The 21,817-nt window shown below is 29.5% G+C and overlaps 1 protein-coding gene across 1 annotated transcript in view; it reads left to right on the top strand.

Moving 5' to 3' along the window:
- The window catches only part of LOC129971819 (glycine receptor subunit alpha-2-like), a 47,239-nt gene extending 25,690 nt beyond the window's left edge, over window positions 1-21,549 (top strand). The window contains exons 8-15 of the mRNA XM_056085795.1: window positions 2,329-2,408; window positions 2,703-2,770; window positions 10,196-10,227; window positions 10,934-11,112; window positions 12,110-12,294; window positions 16,848-16,985; window positions 18,452-18,634; window positions 21,493-21,549. Coding sequence (XP_055941770.1) covers window positions 2,329-2,408; window positions 2,703-2,770; window positions 10,196-10,227; window positions 10,934-11,112; window positions 12,110-12,294; window positions 16,848-16,985; window positions 18,452-18,634; window positions 21,493-21,549 — 922 coding nt within the window. The remainder of the gene's footprint in view (window positions 1-2,328; window positions 2,409-2,702; window positions 2,771-10,195; window positions 10,228-10,933; window positions 11,113-12,109; window positions 12,295-16,847; window positions 16,986-18,451; window positions 18,635-21,492) is intronic.
- Window positions 21,550-21,817: the final 268 nt, after the last annotated feature.

Below are 21,817 nucleotides of genomic sequence, written 5' to 3'. Positions count from 1 at the left end.
ATTCTATAATAATTGTAGTAATTAATTCAAAAATATTTTAAAGACTAAAAATTAGGAAAATATAGAAATATGTTTTAAAACTACAATTTTATTAGAAAATTAAAGATAAATAAATATTTTCTTGTTAGTTAAATCTGTAGGTCAAAACAAAAAAATTTAAAAAATCTAAAATGCTGTAAACAATACAATAAAGGAAAATAAAGTCAAAATTAGAATGTTTTTAAATTTATTATTACTGTTTATTACTGTGCTAATATAGCTTTATCTTCTTGTTTCAATATTTTTTATTTTTCAATTTATTTTCTCTAAAATTCCATGTCCAACAGAAGAAGGCAGGCTTTTCAATAGTTTTCTTTTAACGGTGATAAAGAAAAATTATTTTAAATCCAGAATGAAAAAGAACCAATTAGTACTTTTTATCTATAATTGAAATGAACATTAGGAAATAATTCTTTTAAAACTGAATTAATGGACATATGTATAACAACTGTCAACGCTTTTTATAGGAAATTTTTTATTATTATTTATTACTAGCCGCCTTTGGCGACCAGCCGGTTCGCCAACTTTAATGTTCGTTTAAATTTTAATAATTAAATAGGTTAAACCGGAGTTTAACCCCCTTCTTTGCCAAGTCGCGATAACGCACCAAAGCTGGCAATCTTTATTATGCACGATAATTGAACATCTGCTCCTTTGCTTTCGAACATTTCGCGAGGCCATTGTTGGCGATATTTAAAAATTATGCCAAGCAGGGGGTTAAAATCCGATTGTACCATTAAATATTTTACGCAATTCCAACTTTAATAGATTCTTCAGCAAAATATTTTAAAACTTCAAATTTTGATAGTCATATAATTCACACATAATATTATAAAGGCCTTCAGTCATAACGTGATATGTATCTCACTCATTTTCTGTTACCCCTCGTAGAATTTATGCTTTAAATTAAAGTGTAAATGATTAATCTGGAATTAATATAATAATATTTTTTACTGAAACAAAGCATTTTTTTAATAATATGATTACTGATAATAGAGTCACTGACCGTTTAAACTTTATGGGCCCTAAAGAATATCTTTCTTAATTTATGTAATATTTCAAGAATTTATCAACAAAATTTTCTCAGATTCATCATGAACAGATCGATTCATTAACAATGTTTAATTTTAAATGCATCAAACACTAAGAAAATAAAATGAATCGTTTAAAATAATCGGTCGAAAACAGGTTTAAAAACAACTACTTAAAAAGCGATGTACTTAAAACTATAAGCATATACAAAAAATATATAACTAACATAAATACAATTTACTTACAAAAGCATACAACTAACCTAAAAGTAATTTAAATCGTCCGTTGATAATGGTTGTCATGTCAACAATCAGAACACAATGCGCAAGCGTGAATTTTCTTCGCCAGTTAAGGTAACGCAAATGCGTGAATTTTTCTACGCCAGTTGGGGTAACGCTATGCAGATTAGACATTTTTAATTTCCTTTATTCTGTGTTATTTTAATTCAAAAGTACTTCAGAATGAATCTGAAGCATGGATTAATTAACAATCTTTCATTTTAAATGCATAGAACATTAAGAAAATAAACAGAATCGTTTGAAATAATCCGCCGAAAAATGTTAACCCTAGCCTCATTACTGTTGGGAGAAAAAAACAGAAGCCTTACTCATTTGGCGGTGGGGAAAATGGAAGATTTTTTTGGCGGAAAAGTTGGCGGTGGGGAAATATGGAAGATTTTTTGGCGGGAAAGTTAGTTTTTAATTAATAATTAAAATTTCAAAAAAAGGAACCCCAGGTGCACATTCCCGACCTCTAAGGTATACATGTACCAAATTTGATAACTGTATGTCAAATGACCTGACCTGTAGAGCGCCAACACACACACACACACACACACATTGAGCTTTATTATAAGTATAGATTAGAAATGCTGCAATAGTCTTGTCTTTATAAAAGCTAATTTTTGTTTTTGCGTGTTATTAGTTAATAAGATAAAAGCGTAAACTGAGTTAGTTCAACATCTCTGCACAAAACAAATTGTAATTTATTTTGTGCTGCATCTATCATTTAAATAAATTAGGTAAAGAGAAATAAGAATAGCAATTCAGATTCAATTTCTTTATCTACGAATCATCTGTTAATATTCTGTCCTTGTAAACATTGAAATTCGCAGTAAGTGCAGAGCATGATTTTATAACAGTAAGAGAATGATTTAGTATCGGTAAGATTTATTATGATATAAAAGAATTGTTTTTCTTTTAAAATACGCCTTATATGAAAGTTTTTGTATTTCTAATTTTATGTTTGGAATTACAGCGTCGAACATGAAGATGAAGATTGCCTACATTTAATACCAAACGGATACAAAAAATATTTGCCTCCTAGAAGCTTTGATGGTATATTTTATTTAATCCTTGATTGATTCTAAAACTGAAATAACAATTCTTTTTTTTTCTTTTTTCTTTTTTTTTTTTTTTTTTACTTTTAAGTAAAATTATAGAACAGTATTTGCACGAAATTTTTTTAAAGAAAAAAAAAAAATGTTTTAAAAAGTAAACTTCAAACTAAATCAACAACGCACGAGTTTTTATTCTTTCACTATTTCACTTAATTATTTTAGATCGTTTTATCATTATTATTATTATTATTGTGTATGTCTTAGTATTATTTAACCATTTTGTCTTTTACAGGTCTGCCTCTAAATGTTACATTTTCAATTACTATTTTTGATTTGGAAGAAATCAACACAGAAAATATGGTAAGCACTCATAAAATCTTTTGTTTAATATTCATGAAGAGAAACGATTCTTAACTAAAGTTTGATGCAAACGATTTAAAGATATTTGACATGAAACTGGATTTGAGTTATGAATGTCGAAAGTCAAATTCTCTATCCCTGCCTAGTATATGATCTTCTGAACAGCGGATGCTTCATTACATTTTCCAATATCAAGAATCGAGATATCTTTTGGAACTGGCTGTTGAATTGCCAAAACATAATGCTTTATTTTTTCTCCATTATCAACTCCACATGAGTATCATTGATTTTTGCATGCTTTATAGAAAACTACTCTTTTTCTTAAGCTTCAAACTATAGCTTGCAGAGCATCTTAAATTCTTAAAACTAAAATAATACTCCAAGCAATTTAGAATTCCATCGGCTTGTTTATTCTTTCAACATAACAACGTATCTTACAAACATTGCCTGATTCCAGAAGGTTTGCAATTGATCATCAGCTATTATACAAAAAATAAACGAAATAATATTAACAAAATATGTTTATCAAAGAAAAAATCGTTTGCTTTCACTTTTTAATAATATTTTAACAAAATAAAAATGGCAGTAGTTATAAAATGTCTGAAAAGGAATCGTCTGCTAAATGTCTATTAACAGATGATATTTACCGAACACTGATGCTTGGAAAAGGCCTTTTATGTTTTCCCGTGTAAATATTTTTATAATGTTTTGGAAAATAACGAAACAAACTACTAACTCCTGACACCCACCACGATAGTTGATAATGAAGTTCGATAGTGGCTATAGTTCAAGGTTTTATGCCAAACCGTGTTCACATGCTAACTCAGCTATCAGCTATCCTAGAAAATCTCTACTATCACTTATGAAATAAAGAAATGTTATAGAGAGAAAAATAAGAAAAAAATTTCTTCTCAAATTTTTTTTTCTCCCTCAAGGTTTTTCTGTTACTTACAGTTAAAGTAGAGCATTCCCGGATCATTACTGGAGCCATCTCTCTCCAGTCATTACCTGTATAATCTAGTTATGTATATTATACATAACTACTACAGTCTCTTACATTTGCAATGTAAGAGACTGCTCTGTATTGGCAAAATGGGAAATTTACTTTTCGGATAACCATCTTATTAATGTGGTATATTGAGTTTTTTTAATGTTTTAATGTTATAAAATATTTAGTTAGTCACTAGATATTTTATATTTCAAGATTTATGTGGTTAATTAAATGATGTGGTATTATTAAATGATTTCCTTGAATATTTCTATTTTTGCAATAGATAATATAGTCTAAATGAATAGATATTAAAATCAAAACTCTAAAACTTCCCATTTGTTTTCCAGGATTTCAGAATGCATGGCTATATTAACATGGCTTGGACTGATGAACATTTAATTTTAAATACAAGTGAAGTAACGAACGTCAGATGTTCCCAGCATATCTGGACGCCAGACATAGTTTTTGAAACGTCGAAATCCACGCAGAATTTGGGAAATACTTTTTTTCGTATCAATAAGAACAAGAATGTCATCATGGCGGAAAGGTTTCATTCAATTTATTTTCTAATTTCTCATAACTGCCCATACAACATTTCAGTGTGTGATTATTTTAGTTTTATTTGTCTGAATATTAAATCCCAAACATAAATATTGTGTTACAAACTTGGGCGCCCAGCTAGTTCGCTGATATTGATAGTTACTAAAATTTAAAATTAAATATTTTATATAATTTGGTTTTAGTGACTTCTTTCCCAAAGATATTTTTAATTTATAAATTTTGATAGATTAATTTATAAATTTTCAGCTCCCTTGAAATTTGCTAAAAATCACGTAAACATTTTAACAATGCAACCTTATTTCTAGCCTAAAACAATTAAAATTGGTCATTTTATTCTGGTTAATAGTATTTTAAATATGTTTTAAATCTTTTGAAGGTTATTCAGAGATTTAAGTGAATATATCGCTTGTTTTCCTAAACTCTGCATCAACAGTAATGATTTGAGTCAATAATAGGACATTGTTTCTGATTGTAAAGCAAAAACGAAAAAATATTTTCAAGTTTAATAGCGACATTTGGACACTTGTCAACAACTTTGGTTTTCTTCCGTAGTTGTTAAGTTTTTGCATTATAATTTGGGATATGTTTGCTTTCGTTTAGAATTCAAAGACCCTTGTTGGAAAATATGCTTAAAATACTTTTTAAAATTTACTTAATATAGATGAAATATTTATAATATTTTTTTTTCTATTTTAAGCATAAAATATTAAGAATTAATATACAGTTCTATATTAAGTATTACTTAAGATAACTCCGATGGTAGATGTTTTCAATGCATACATATACCAAGTATCATAACTCTAGGTCAGACGGTCTGGCCTAAAAAGTATCAACATACATAAGTACACTCATATACAGTCATCAATATTATTGGCAAGGATTCGGCGACTAGCTGGTTCGCATGAATTAATACTTGCTAAAATTTTCAATTAAATATTTTATGTAATTTGATGTTTTAATAATTTCATCAGCAAAATATTTTAAACTTCAATTTTTAAGAGTCATATAGCTCATACTATTAGAGAATTCTTAAGCCATTCTATGTATTATAGTACTAAGTATCTTATTATATTATGTAACGTATTTTCTGTCAGCTCTAACAAATTTTAAAATTGAAATGGAAGCAGAAGTGAATAAATTTCAAATAATATAAAAACATATTTTTACTGAAGCCAAAGACAATTTTTTTTTAAATATGAGTACAAAAAAATATAATCGTTCAGCGTTGAAGGCTTCTGTGCACTACAGAATTTTCTTTTTGTAATTTATGCAAAATCTCAAAGAACTATTCAATAAACAATTCTCTGAAATATCACAAAATTCAGATTTCAGTTTTATCTTCAAAAGGTATGACGTAAATAATAGCATTTTATTTTGTTTCAGTCAATAAATGTACTTTTGAAGAAAAAAAAATTGAAATCTAAATTTTATACAGTCCTTTGGTCCTAAGAAATTTCTTTCAGTGAAATATTCTTAACACTCCAACTTTTAAATAAAAAAAGCATGTCTATCCTCTATAGATATCTGAATATTGTGAAGTTTTGAATATCATTACTTTATGATATCAAAAAATCCATAATTTTAGACTAATCAGACTTAAGGAAACTCCAGACGTTCATTGGCGTACCTTCTTTGGAACGTGATTTTCCTTTACAGAAACGATATTCTAAGACAAGGAAAACACATAATTTCTTTTCTCGTTCGATTTGGCCATTTTCAACAGTGTTCCGGTAATATATTTTGCATCAACAGAAAAAAAAGTAACATTTCGTTTTTATGTCCAAATGATAAAATATCGTTTTAATCATTTATGCGCATAATTATAACTCAGATTTATTCATAGAGTCATAATTCATTTGCTTTATGAAAAGGGAAGAAAGTAAAAATATGTTAATATGGAAATATTAAACGAATTTGATTAGATTCTATAAATAAGCGAAAATGTTTCGGAGAATGATAGGAAAGTTCTAGAAACGAATATTGATTGTAGATCGCGAACTATACTTCTGCATGTTTATTAATGCGTTAATTTTCGAACACATGAAGCCGATTCGATTATTTGATAATTTGTTGAATCAGTTTCGTATCCGAAACGTCATAGATTGGAATAATTTCACGCCGCTTACTTTTGAAATTTCAGACTGTCTAAAAATATTTTAATAACATTTTCTGCAATATTTTGAATCTACAAGATATTGCATATAGAACATTTTAATCCAATATAAATCATTTATTAATAGTTTCAGCATCAACTAGATGATATAAAATTTATAATTTTACTATCGATCTTTTATGGTATATAAACATGGTGTCCACTCTAATCGTAAAAGAACTGATAACTTTTAAGCTGTTGCAGATGAGCATATATTTCTAGTATGAAAAATGGTCTAAATAATATAAAAAAATAATGATCTACGTAGAAACTGCCAAACCGTTTGGAGTTAATTAATTATATATTAGATAAAAGAAAATTTGCTACAAACTCTGAATGCGTTTCAAAATATAATTTTTAAGTATATTTTGATGATAGGAAGAAACACTGGCAGAGATGCATTACAGTCGGAGGAGGTGAAATTGAAAAAGATGCAATAAATTTATGCCTTTAGTTTTATGCTACCATTTCGGATACTTTTTTTGATCACAGTAGTGTGTTAGTGTGTGTGTGTGTGTATGTGTGTGTGTGTGTGTGTGTGTGTGTGTGTGTGTGCGTGCGCGCGCGTGTGTGTGTATTCAATTCTGACAATCAGATGAAGAATTGGTTACTGTACAGTAAATCGACAGTAAAACTATAAATATTATAAAACCTAATTTATGGTAAAAATATATATATATGGAGGACTTTTTAATATCATTTAGACTCCAAATATTCAAGACATCTTTAAATATTCTAAAATCATAGAAGTAAGCGATTTAGAAAAGATGTTGCGAAATTTATTTCCCATACACATGAAATTTGCAAGAAAGAAATATTCATTTTTATAATGATACTGATTGACTTCATAATCTCAAAATAATCCAATAAAATAATCCTTTTATTTCAGGTATTCTTTTAAAGTTGGCTGTTTGATGTATTTTGAAAATTATCCATTTGATACTCAACACTGTGTCTTTTCAATAACTATGAGTAAGTAAATTAATTGAATTTTTTTTTTCTAAAAATACATTTGACTTGATTCACTAGATTAACTTTCCATTCTAAATTTTCAAGTTAAGTATTTTAGATGGGCTTCATAATACTCAGTCATATTCTGATGATGAGTAAGCCATGTAAGTCAATTGCACATTATTTAAACTTCTACATGGTACAAATATTATTGTTTTGGATCTAGTAATCTAAACCATAATATTTTCCTAGATAGATCCCACATAGAAGTGAGATTTTCCACTGAATCAGATTAATTATAATTGAATTCATAAATCCAGGGAACTTCCTATTAAAAAATATTTTAATTCAAATTAGTATTTAATCATTGCATTCCAAGTCCATCACATATTTTTTTTTCTTTTAATCTAAGATCAATGAAATGTTTTTTCGGTCTATTGAAAGCTACGTATTAAATAAAAAATTAATTTAAAAAAATAAATGTCCATTAAATTTATAAGCGGGTTTTTTCAAAATTTCATAAAAAATTATTAAGTTAGAAAACAGACATTTTGCAAATAGATATTTTAGACAAATTTCTATGAAAGATAAACATGAAGAGGAAACATAACTTTTGAATAACTTGATGTAAAGACGTAAATCAGCTTATTAGACATAGAAAAGAATGTTTTATTGAAAGCATCTGCAGAAAAATCAATTAAAAATTAAAGACATTTTTTTCAGCTGTACATTATCAAAAAATGACAATTAAAAAGGTTTAAAAGGAAGACTTTATCATAATATTAAATATATAGAAAATATTTATTTAATAAAAATATAAAATCCCAAAAATTTTTATAAAGGCAGGCAGCATCGATAGAAATACTCGAAATAAATTGAAATATCAATTTCATTTATGATATATATTTTAAATTTTTGTAAATTTTAAGAATTTCCGCTCGTAATTATATTTAATATGACGTAATTTTCTTACTTTTCAATGCATTACACATTTATGATTTTTTTTTTTGGTCTCCAGATTTAAAATATATTCAAAATATTATATTGTCTAAAATAATTATAAAAGGGCGTTTTTTGAAAATATATTTTATTATTGATGTTTTTAAATTTTTAGTCTTCGTTAAATCCCATATTTCATTATAATAAGTACAAAATAATTTTAAAACAATTTTATGTTTTACCGTCCCATAGTTATCATGTTGCACAAAATTAAAAAATGAAATTGTGAATGAAAATAATGTAAGATGTACTTTCGAAGACGATGTAAAAAATAACATTCTAGCTTTCAACAATGCAATTTAGCTGACTAAATTTCAAAAACTTCTAATGGTGACATTTAATTACAATTATTTAAGATAATTTTCATAGTAAAAATTTTAAACAGAGTATCTGCAGCGCCGGAATCGTTGATATAAGGAAGAGATTAAGAAAAAGTGAAAATCACTTTGGCATATATCAGAATACGAATTTCTCTTTCATTGACATCACATTGTGTCGTCGGCTCTGAATAAATCTATCTAAATCCTTCTGGAAACGAGAAGATACCATGGTATGCAGATTCCCAGATTTGGAATAAGACACTGCCCTGTGTGATATCATCGTCTTAGGAGAAAGAAAAGGCACTGCAATGAGAGTTGCAGTTTAAATCGAACACTCGACAAGTTACAGCTATACAATGTGGCAATACAAAATGACAAAATTTTATGAGTAGCCAAATAACGATAATCTACTTCACGTCTATAGTAGTGCACCCTCTAGCTATGCTGATGCTGTTGTTTTGTACAATTTGTAAGAGAAATGATACACAAATTTGAAGAATTGCTGTATATGTCATCGATCTCATCCTGGACTACCTACCTACCTAAAGGTTTTTGCATAAGTACAGCAGACAATAAATGAAGAGAATAATATACCTAATATCTAATAAATACCATAAGCTGCACTATTTTTATTAGGTATTTATGATATGTTGGATTTGCCAAATTTAGAAAAATTGTGTTATTATCTATGCACGTGTTTTCAAAACGAACAACGCGTTTCTATACAACCCTCCATGTGATCCAGCATAATTTCAGATACTGAAAGCGTGTGAAAATCAACAAAGGTTAAATTTTTGTATAATCGTAATGAATGGCTTTCTGATTTTAATGTATTCATTGGATAGATACTGAATATGAATGAAAATTTTAAAAAAATATGTACAGCGATGGGAGAGAGAGAATAAATCCCCATGGTATGAGTTCACTTCCATTACACGAAGCAAAGTAAATTATGAGCTGTGAGCCCTAATAGCATACAATGCCCAACGACAATGTTACAATATCTTTGTGATATTATCTGGCATTCAAAATATTGTACAGCAACGTGAAAATATAGTATATTATATTATGCTTCTTAACATTTGCTTTTTTGAAGAAGTTCTACTGAAAATTTTTGAGCTTGTATTTTAAAGAGTGGTATTTGTAAAACTGCTATGTTGATCAGCAACATTCATTCGCAAATTGCAAAGCAAACTTTTCAATTTGACATCGTGTTTGTGTAAGATAATTCTTCGCCATATGTGAGATCTTCAGTCAAACATTTATATATAATTTGTATCGGCAATATTTGTTGGCTATTTTATATTCCAGTAGCCAATAATTATCTCAGACCTCATTTCAATGAGTGTCTGACTATTGAAGTCCAAAGTGAACATATACAATCCGCATATTGCATTTGATTTGCAAGATGTATGTAGATATTGACATTTAATAAATCTCTCTTTTTATAGAACGTGTTTTCTGCTCCATTCAAGGAATCATCGTGAGTGAATATAATCATGTGGAAAATTTATGAACACAATTAAATGTGTTGATTTTCTGCCACTTTTTTGTGCTATCGTTCATTGTCTCTTTTATCTTTTCCGTATTCTCTTTCTAGTGCAGAGGATTGGTATGAGCGGGGATAGCAGCTGGGACCTTGTGGTTCGCTGCCCAGTAACATGACCACAATGCAAAAGCAATCGCTCGGGTAGAGTAGTTGTTAACTGTCTTATAAGCTATCTACAAGTAATTAAAAATGTAAAAGTTTGAAAATTGTTAAAATACTATATTGCTTTGGAATACATTTGTGAGAAATTTCAAAGTCCTAGTAAATCAAAAAGTAAGTAAAAAAGTGGTTATAAAATACTACCGTTAAATGGGTTTAGTTAAATAAAATATATGGTAATAACAGGTAATGAAAAGAATGGTAAAAAAAAGAAAAAAAGAAATCTTTAACTATGACTTTAAAATAAAATTCAAAGTATATTGTTCAAAATTAAAAAAAAAACTTTTGTAACAAAACAATTTTTAGCGGAATACGTATTTTTAATTAATTCCATGTCATGTTCGTATATAACTTTTGATAATAAATTCATTTTGTTCTCTATTCTTCAGTTTTTTATGGTCTAACAGAGTTTAAAAAATGCTCTGGTATTTTACAAGCATTTAAAAGCAAATTTATAGTAACTTATAGTTCATTCATATAGCTACCAAAATAATAACTATCATAGTCAGACATTTCTTTTAGTGTCATCCACAGACAAAGAAGTGCACCCTCAATGGGACGAAGAGAATGAAGGCTTTACACTTTTCAAAAATATTCAACCTCTGCAGTTCCAACTGACGAAACCAGTGACATATACAAAAGTAAATGGTTATAATGGAGGTAAATATTCAATGAAATTTTAAGAATATTTCTAGATACTTATACAACATATATTCATTATGCTGAATTTTTAAGAATTACTAAACATTATTTATTTGTAATTTTTTCATTGTAATCAGAAGAGAGTGACTCTATACAAATTGAAAAATAGAATATAAACATACATGTATAGCTATCTAAAATGCTTTAATCAAAGGATTATTGTTGTACGTGTTTATATTTTTCTTTTTAGAAAAGTTAAATTTAAAATAAGAAACATATTAGATAATAAGACTACACATACCTAGAAAGCCTAGCTTCATTCGACAGCTTTTTTTTTTTTTTTTTTTTTTGTAAAATCGTAAACAAAATCCTATCCTGTGTCTCGTTTAAAGTTATAAACGAAATCTAATTGAATTGCAAACGCAGGATTGAACACGAGAATATGAAGCTCTAACCTCTACTCCATCTCTAATACGTTTATGCAACTCATGTATACCACTTGTCAATATTTAGTAATAAAAAGTTTTGTGTGCGTTATAAAATCGTACATTTTTTTGTGCGTTTTCAGGTATTACAATTGAATTTTCTTTTTCATAAAACGCTTATGTTTAGTTTCATACACAGCATGACGTTTGTAATCTCCAAAAATACAAGCCACAACTTACTTTAATGTCTACAAAAACAATTCTTTCTTAATCAATTATTACCTACAGTACCCATCAGTTTCAATTTAAGATGATAATAAAATAAGAAATAGATATAAAATTGAAATTTCAATCTGCTATTATTTTCAAAAATATCTAGAAAATAGGCTTTTGGACCTTTTACAATATATATTTGTCAAACTTAATAAAAATCTAATGATTACCAAGCTACTTACTAAGCTTTTTTATTATTAAGTATAAAATTTTTATAATACAAATGTGCATCTTCACGTTGCAAAGAAATAAAAAATATTTTTTTTACAATCCTATAACAATTAAGAGAAAATAAATAATTACGTGATTTTTTTCAGCCAACTTTACATATCTCTATTTGAAAATCAGTTTAATACGAAGACTCACAGGGAGCATCATCAACATCTTCGCTCCATCCACTTTGATTGTGGCCGTCAGTTGGGTGACGTTTTGGATTCGAGTAGAGGCCGCCCCTGCGAGAGTCGCCCTCAGCATCACTTCTCTTCTTACTCTGTGCACACAGGTAAATATTTCCCTTTTATTGCACAAAGATAATCTTTTGGAATTTCATAATGAGCTTATGGTTTAATATCTTAGAAAGGGGAGGAAAGATATAGCTACCACCTTATTAGGACAAAAATTGTTCTCAAACGTCCATATTATACCCAGGAATATTTGAATGCTTCAGATTGTACTATTTGGGTATTCATTAATCAGATAACGGTATTTTGTTTAAAAACAGACTAGAGGAGTAATTTATTGATGTAAATAATTTAACTCGCCCTCCAAAAGTATTTTTATTGTTTCAATATAATTTGCTACAACTGGACTGAAATAAAAATTTAAACCTGGCGTCATTATTTTTCAGGTGTTTTCAATTTTAAGATCCTTGACTGTTACGATAATCATTCTGCTCTTTTCGATTCACAGATATGCTCCACGAAGCGCAGTATAATTCGCACAGAATATTGCGTAAATTTTCTCATACAGCGTTCTATAATATTTGCGTGCATTTGTCAATTTCCGTGTACTAGTATTGTGTATAAACCACTTTTTTTAAAAATAAAATTGGATGAGTAAGGGAAAATATATTATCATGACTATTTATTCACTTAATCGGTAACGAATGGGGAGTGGAAAAATAAAATCATGCACAGGGCACCGTTTATCTTCGCCTTGCTATTATTTTGACCTTCTTTAAAAGAATAATATAAGTTTCTTATTTGAAATTATTCGATCAACGAAGTTATAAATGACGAGAATATATCTTAAATTTACAATGATTTAAAAATTATTAAAAATCATTTTGATATTTGGTTGATAAGTAGTATAAAATGAATTTGCAATCAAAATTACCAAAATTTCAATCAAATTCATGTAAGTGAAACCACATCAGGAATTTATTCTCAGAGCCATCGAACAGACTGCACTGAACATAATGAAACCGAGGACAATTTAAAGTGAATGAAGCAATTTTTATACAATCATTCCTTATAACAGCGTTTCTCAACCTTTTAGTATTCACGGCCCAGTTTTCAATCATAATTTTCAACGCGCCTCCCCCCCCCCCTTACAATAAAATTATACAACAATAATGTATATTGAGTATTGTGGATCCTGTTTTTAAATTATTTTTAACTAACTGCCAAAACAAGAATAAAAGCGAACCAACGTTGGCGAGAAACCACATCTTGCATTTTGAACAAGAGGACGGTAAACAGATGAAGCGAATGAAAACGGGGAAAATTTAAATATTATATTTGAAATGAAAGCCAAACAGGGGGATAACGTTAAAAGAATATGAAAGTAGAAAAATTCTTAAAGAAAGTTAACCTACACGGAGTGAGCTAAATTTAGAAACTGGGAATACATTTTTTCGAATAAAATAATAAAAGAAATAAAACAGAAGCATGATTAAACAAAAATGAAAAAAATAAGCAATGTTTGTGGAAGGTAATCCACACGACCGATGCCGTCTCGAGCATGATCGGATTAAATGTTTTCTCATAGGAAGGAAAATGTTCGATAACGCAAGTTTCAATTCCAGCCAGTCTCATTCGAGTCGATTCTTTTATCGAATATATCGTGAATGTGTATGTTATATATGTTTTCGTGTTAATTGCAATTCGCCATATTAAATATTCACGGCAACAGATTTATGCAGACTCATGGATAAATTTTTAAGCGGAAGTAAGCAAGCATTAGACGATAGTCAAACATCAACAAGTACACAAACGAGCGTGGTTCCGAAAATAAAATCGAGAAAATATTCAAGAATACTTAAATTTTGAGTTTACTAAAAAATATGAAGAAGAAAGGCCCCTGTGTATCATTTGCTGAAAAATGTTGGTCGCAGACAGCATGAAACCTAATAAACTTAAACGACATTTGGAAACGCTTCATAGTGAGTACGTAAACAAACCCAGAGAATTCTTCGAATTAAAATTAAAATCATATGAAAAGCAAAAATTATTTTTTAAAGAAACTTTGTCTGTGAATAAAAAAGCTTTAATTGCATCTTTCAAAGTTCATATAAAAAGGCCAGATGTAAAAAACCTCACATCATTGGTGAATTATTTTGCCAGCAGCATTTGAGATTGTAGAAACTATGTTTGAAGATAATTTTTCAAAACAATTGCAGTCCATACCTTTTTCAAAGGATACTGTTGCTCGTCGAATTGGCGATATAGCTGAAGATGTACAGTGTCAGCTTTTCTCGAAGTTGTGTGGCAAATTGTTTTTAATACAGCTTGATGAAGCAACAGATAGTAATAAAGATGCTCATTTAATTTACTATGTTCGGATTTGTGATAATATGTTAGTAGTAGAAGAACTACTTTTCTGCAAAATAATAGAACTCAAAACAACAGCGCTCGCATTATTTGCTATTTTAAACGATTTTTTGAACGAGGCAAACATAGAATGGAAAAATTGCGTCGGAATATGCACCGATGGTGCTCTTTCAATGTCCGGAAGATTCCGAGGTATACAAGCACTTGTAAAACAAAAATCGCGTCAGTGCACACATTGCATGATCCACAGAGAAGCTTTGGCTTCGAAAGAAATGAGTCTTGGTCTGAATATTGTGTTAACTACTGTTGTAACCGTAGTAAATTATATAAAAATGAGACCCCTGAAATCGAGAATCTTTTCCGTACTTTATAAAGGCATGAGTTCAGTACATTCAGCTTTACTATTTCATTGCGAGGCAAGATGGTCATCATGTGGGAAATTTTTGCAAAGTGTTTATGAATTAAGAGTAGAAAGCGCCATTTTTCTAGAAGAAGAAAACAGACCGGAGGCCGAGAATTTTCGCGATGGTTCATTTGTGATGAAATTGAGGTACTTGGTTGACATATTTGAGAAATTAAATAACTTGGACCCTCATCTCCAAGGAGCAAATACACATATGTTGGATACGAGTGATAAAGTTAATGCTTTTTGTAGAAAATTGGAATTGTGGAGCAGAAATTTAAAGCAAAAAACCTAACAATGTTTGCAAATGTGGATGATTGTACTCAAACTTACAAGGCTGAAGAAGAACATGTAAAAGTTGTTTTTGTAACCATTTAAAATCATTTTTCCATGCTGGCAAAGAATTTTAAAAAGTATTTTCATGTTGACGATAAACTGGTAGCAAGTTACGAGTGGGTTAGGGATCCATTTCATAACACTCCCGAAGGACTCTCAATTCATGAGGAAGAAAAATTCATAGACTTCAAGACAAGTCGCGAAACTAAAAGACAATTTAGTAATAAATCACTATTTGAATTTTGGGCAGGAGGAAGGATAATTTTTCTGCACTAAAAACAAGGGCATTTCACATTCTATTACCATTCAACATCCTACCTTTGTGAAACTGGATTTTCTTCTGTGGCTTCTTTGAAGACAAAATATAGAAACAGAACTGAGAGTGGCTTTTTCTAATACTAATCCTTCCTTCCTTCGAAAAACTTTGCTCTGCAAAACAGACCCAAGGAAGTTGCTAATAATTATTAAATTTGTTTTTAATTTAGTATGCTTTGATTAAGTAAGTTTTGATTTAGTAAGTTGTTTTACTTTAATAAGTTATTAAATATGTTGAAGTGTAATTTGTTTTCTATGCGTATGTGTGCTTTGCTTTCAGTCAGTTAATCAATTTTTTAAAATAATATTTTCCCTTGGATATTCTCGCGCCCCCCCTTTGGTGTGCTAGCGCCCCCTAGGGAGGCGCGCCCCACAGGTTGAGAATCGATGCCTTATAAATTTTAAGAAACCATTTTTTTTTTCAATTGTTACTCTGTGCAAATAAATCTATTAGAACAATACGTGACTGAAAAATACTTCAAATCTCTAAATGAAACAATCACAAGGATGACTTCAAGTATTCTAGGGGACTATGCTATTAGAACAAAGTACTCAATAATATTATTGTAATATATTCAGGTTATTATACGGCATTTTGAATATTATGGAGATTTCAAACATTATCTTGTGTTAATAGAGAACACATTAGATGGATGGCAGATAAATAAAAGTTGGAAATTTCAATTTAATTCTTCTGAAAATATTGTCAGGCTTATGGACCATTTGCATACTGAATCAAGTTTTATATGTATCAGTTGTGTACATATATATGTATCAATCAGAATGTATCAGTTATATCAGTTATGAGAATCTGACTATAAAATGTTGAAAATCACGGCTGAACACTGTGCAATGCAGAACACATCTTCGAAACTTTGCTTTGTAGTGGAGGGTAGAGTTAACTACCAGATAATGTGTGTTGTTTATTGCAATACAGTATTAGAAAGGCCATTCCTTCAAATCAAAGTACAAAAAATTTAGTAATCTGATTGAAAAATACTAATATTATTCTAAATTTTTCCAAAGAAATATCTTTATTATATAAAAACTACATTTTATGATGTTTTGTAACATTTATCACTATGAAATCTATATATCTATTTATATATATATATTATAAATCTATATATCTATCACGACGAGAATGTTGAAAAACTTTCATAATGTGTGATTAAAAATTATTTTAAAATGTAATTATTTTTTATGATGAAAAATTACTTTTCTTCATAGGTTCAACAAAATAAATCTCAACTTCCGACGTTGAGTTACATAACAGCCGTAGACATCTGGCTTTTCGTGTGCATTTTGATGGTCTTCAGTACTCTGATAGAATTTGCTTTTTGTTATAATTCTTATTCGCAACAAAAGGTGAATACTTGTACGCACATTTAACAAAATCTTCTTTTCTGTACTTTTAGAAAAAACAAATATGAATAAATATATTATTTTCTCATTACAAAACATAAGTAATCCAAATTCAACATAGCTTCGTTATTTATTAGAAGAAAGAGTTGCCAGTATAAAAAGACCATTGAGGAAAGATGTCTAAAAATTATAAAAAGTGAATATGCGTGCTAGAGAATTTTGTATGTAATTCTGTTTAAAAAAATCTTAAATAAGTTTTATGGCAATACTTTTAATTGTTGTAATAAAAATCAACCCGATTTCGTTATTTTAAATCGCATATTTCATGCTATCAAAAAAATAACATTAAGAATTTTCTTCAGTTTTGGTATGTATATTTAAAAATGGGTTATCTTATCAGTGAAGTTAATTTCATTACTATATTATTTTACTTCTTATTTTTCTAAATTGTTACACTCAATCCTAAAAGGTTACCTTTTTTGCTTTTTCGTATACGAAGAATACAAAGAGAAAGTATTATAATCGCCAAAAAATTCGAATTTGAAATTCTGGCGAATTACCATGCTTCAGATCTTTCCGAATCTGGGAAATACATCTTTGGAATTATGTCTGGAATTTGGAATTATGGAAAAAACTTTGGGCTAGACGGATGAAATTTAGTATATGGACTTTACACAAATTGTTTAGATTTCTATCAAATTTTGAATGAAATCCATTCAGAGGAAATCGGCTGTCCGAATGCAAGTTAACATAATAACTAGAAAATGAATATAACTATCCAAATGAATTTTGGTGCGTTCAAAAATGTAAATAAATATTAAATTTAGAATTAAATAAATCAAGGGTTGATCACCTGTCAGTCTGTACTTTTGCAAGCATACAAACACTATAATTCATAAATTCAATGATTTAAATCAGTGAAATTTGATAAATCATCATTCGACTATAATTGTTATTTGCACCAAATTTTGGTTTCAATTGGTCGGTAAATAAGGTATTCAAAATGCATATCCAGCATTTTGATAGTTGTGCATTAACTACACATTAGAAATTAATCGCCAAAGAATGCACGCTAATAGATTATTCAGAATTATTGTTCTCCCCAAATTGCATGCGGTTAAAAATACAAATTACCGGATTTTTCCACTGTACTACGAAGAACACAGTTCTTCTATGTTGAAATTTGAAAAAAAAAAAAAAAGGCTGAACACTCATGGAGTTCACACATGGCTCATATGAATATTTCAAAATTTATGTGGTTTGGAAAGACAGATAACACATTAAAGAATATGCGAAAAAGTTTCAGGAAAATCACTCGAGCTGTTTCTTGTAATAAAATACAACTCATTGCTTTTCCAATTTTTTCGCTCCATTGTATCTCTTTTTTTTTTTCATTACTTGAAACTGTTATAATACTCTACGTAAGTTATATATAAATTTTTTTTCATGGCTTGTTTTGTAAATTTCAGATAAAAGTTGAACAACCTTCATCTGAAGAAAATAATGAAATGAAGAAGTCCCGAGTGAACACCTGGGCTGATGATTCAGAATTTACTGAAATAGTAACAGAGAAGAATGTGAACGAACCACCGAAACTCGCAGAAAAGACATGTCCTTATTGTACTTTCCCTCACAACGGAGCAAAAATGGATGTTTTCTGTAGAAAATTATTTCCCTCACTCTTTATCATCTTTTCTGTTATTTACTGGATATATTTCTTAAGGATATACAACTCTTAGCAAAGTTAAAACATAAATTTGGGGATCTTTTTTTCTATAGATGAAGTGTTTGTTTGCTCGTGTTATTACATACAAACACCGATGATTAAGAATGCTAGTTTCCGCAGAATTCTAAATTAATCTGATTTGCAAATGATGGAAAATACCGTTTGTTGGAAATATTCTTGTGCCTATAATTTAGGGATAGTGATGGTTTATACGAATGGAGCCAAAATATGATTCTTTATATCTTCATATAGTATTTAAAATAAGTCTATGTGTTAAAATAGTTTAGATATGTCTTAAAATAGTTTAATACAAAGAAAGTATAGCACAAGAATATGAACTAAGTAAGCATTATACATGATTAAGGAACCCAATAAAATAAAAAAGTGCTCCTTAGAACCCAAGAAAAAAACATGCCTCGTGTAGAAAACCTACCTAATACAGTTTCCATGCAAGTTAAGTCAGCGCATGACTGTTGCGTGCGGCAAGACAATATATACCATGTCTGAACTTGTTGAGCAACAGATTATACAATTGTTCTTATAATATGTTTTCCATTTTGATATCAGTACTCATTGACATTCTAGAGCTTAATGGTAGATCACATATTGCATTTAACTGTGTACGCCATTAAGAGAACATTGCATAATTACCAGAAAACTCCCATGAATTCTTAAACGAGCTCAAATCAGGAGAGAAAACAATTCACCCAAGCAGGGAGGGGGAGAAATAACCTCTGCTTGAGAGACGATAGCTGGAAGACGAGAGCGAACATTGTCAACCATAAATAAATTGCACTTTTTGAACCTTTGAACCGGCTGCTACAAAAATAAATTCCTGTGAATATGATATGTCATGATTCCTTACTTGATATGGAATCCCCCGGGAGGACACCTCGGTTGAGGATGAGATGCTTCCGGCATGGTGGTTGGATCTCGCCACCCTGGAGGGTACACTAATAGGTGGAGATCTGGCTCCTCCCATCGATGACGGGACGTACTTCCTTCGGGAGGGTTGTACCGTGGCCGGTGACGGCCCTTAGGACTCAACCACAGTTCCCGCCAATGTTGCTGTTACGGCGGTCCGGTCATTCAGTTTTATGGTTTAAATCCGTGTGCCTTCGGGCGGGTCGGAGAGTTAGATGGTTGACTTACTTGATATGGAGATTCCTTTGTGAATCAGGAATATCCCTACTCAAAATCAGCCGTCCAGTGTCATCCTAGCAGTAGTGTTCAATTGATATTTTCTTAAATGTAATACCGCTTTCTATATAAATACATTTTTTGTTTTCTTTTAAGAGTAGTAAAAAGTGCTATATCTCACTTGGTAAACATTTTTTGTTTATCACGTAGTCTTTTTTTTTTTCCTGTTGTTTGGTAAGTTTATTAGATATATTATAAATTGCAGTATTTGAACTAGTATCTCAAACTGAAATTTTATAAAATTCACATTATTTCATCACCAATTTAGAAATGAATACTTTCTAAACCATTATCCCCTATTATATTCGGGAAAAAAACTTGCATGACTGGATACGGAAAGAAATAACTGCATGTGTAGGCAATGGCAATATGCTAACAACTATTTTTTCAATATCTTAAATTAACTTTTCTTTTCAAAATATTGTTCAATTTTGTTCAGTAATTACAATGTTCAATAATTTCTTTAAATTACCGTTGTTTCACTTTGAAATACACATCACTCCAGATTATTTTCGAATTATATAGAATCGCAAATATAATGCCTAAAATGAACGATACAAATCGAAAGTGTTATGTAATTTTGAGCAATTTGTATTTATGGTAAAAGACATACACATATAATTATGATATATTAAATAATGTATTTCTGTAGTTAATATGTTAATTTACTTTCTACAAAAAAAACCCCTCCAAAGTATCTTTTTTGACTTTTGTGTTAAAACACCTCTTTCTTCTCTGTGTGTTTTTAATGGCATTTTGTAATAACAACAATGGATATTCAACCGTTTACCCCGACAAAAACTATTTGAAACAAAGAAAATTTGAAATCTTTCATTTTATCAACTGTATTGAATTCTTACTTCATATTATAGAACGAAATGGCTAATCACCAAAGTTACCAATTTCAAATAAATCTCTGAAAATAATCTTATGATGTAAATAAGTTATGAATAAATACATCAAATACATGTATAGGGCGATAATAAAATTATTCCCAGATTACAAAAAATTATTCTAAAAAACTTTTATAATTTTATACATGGTTATTTCGATTTATTCTATAGGGGGTTATCAATATTTTAATAAAGCCCCTTACGTTAGTAATTTTCATTATGATTATTCTTGGTAGCTAGAAGAAAGTCAAAGTGGTATTCTAATTCTCATCAAGCACTGTCCACCATTTCGGCTGTCACACTAAACACATTATCTATAATCCTAATTTTGACAGTATCAGTATTTTCAAGTTCAGAGTATCTTAAATACTCTGTAATTTATGCAAAATCAAAAGTGGCAATGAATAGTAATTGCCGATTTTAATTCATGGAACAAAACACACTGAATTTGTTTCTCTTCGCTGCTCCATTTGATAACAATCTAATATACGATATTTCTGTATTAATTATATGTTAGATTAAAAAAATTTTTAAGAACATGGCAATTGCATAGTAAAAATTTTACAATATTATATTCATTGGTTCTTCCATAATATATTTTGCAATCAGGTAAAGATTTTATGATTCCCTAGTATTATTATTTCAAAACAACATTATAAACCTTTTTAGTTATTGTGTTGTTTTATTTTAGTTGCAATCAGAGCCATATCAAGGAAGGGGGCGACAGATGGATTCCAGCAGCTCTTGAACTGTCTTGTGTTTTTTCAAATAAATAAATGAATTAAAAATAAAACTATATTTTTCTATATTCAAATTCTACAGCAGGTATGTCGTAGTGCTGACGGCAAAATTTCTACATTGAAGCCTTGTTCAAATAACATATTCTCTCTTTACTTTAAAAACCGACCGGAGTGGTCTCTCTCAAACTTTCTCGCATTCTTTCCAAAAGAAATTTTATCCCTCTTCCGCATAAAATGGGGACCTTGGGTAAGGTCACGAGTACCTTGCATGAGACT

Source organism: Argiope bruennichi, chromosome 6 (genome assembly GCF_947563725.1).
Source record: "Argiope bruennichi chromosome 6, qqArgBrue1.1, whole genome shotgun sequence".
NCBI lineage: Eukaryota > Metazoa > Arthropoda > Arachnida > Araneae > Araneidae > Argiope > Argiope bruennichi.
This window is presented reverse-complemented; position numbering and strand designations above follow the sequence as displayed.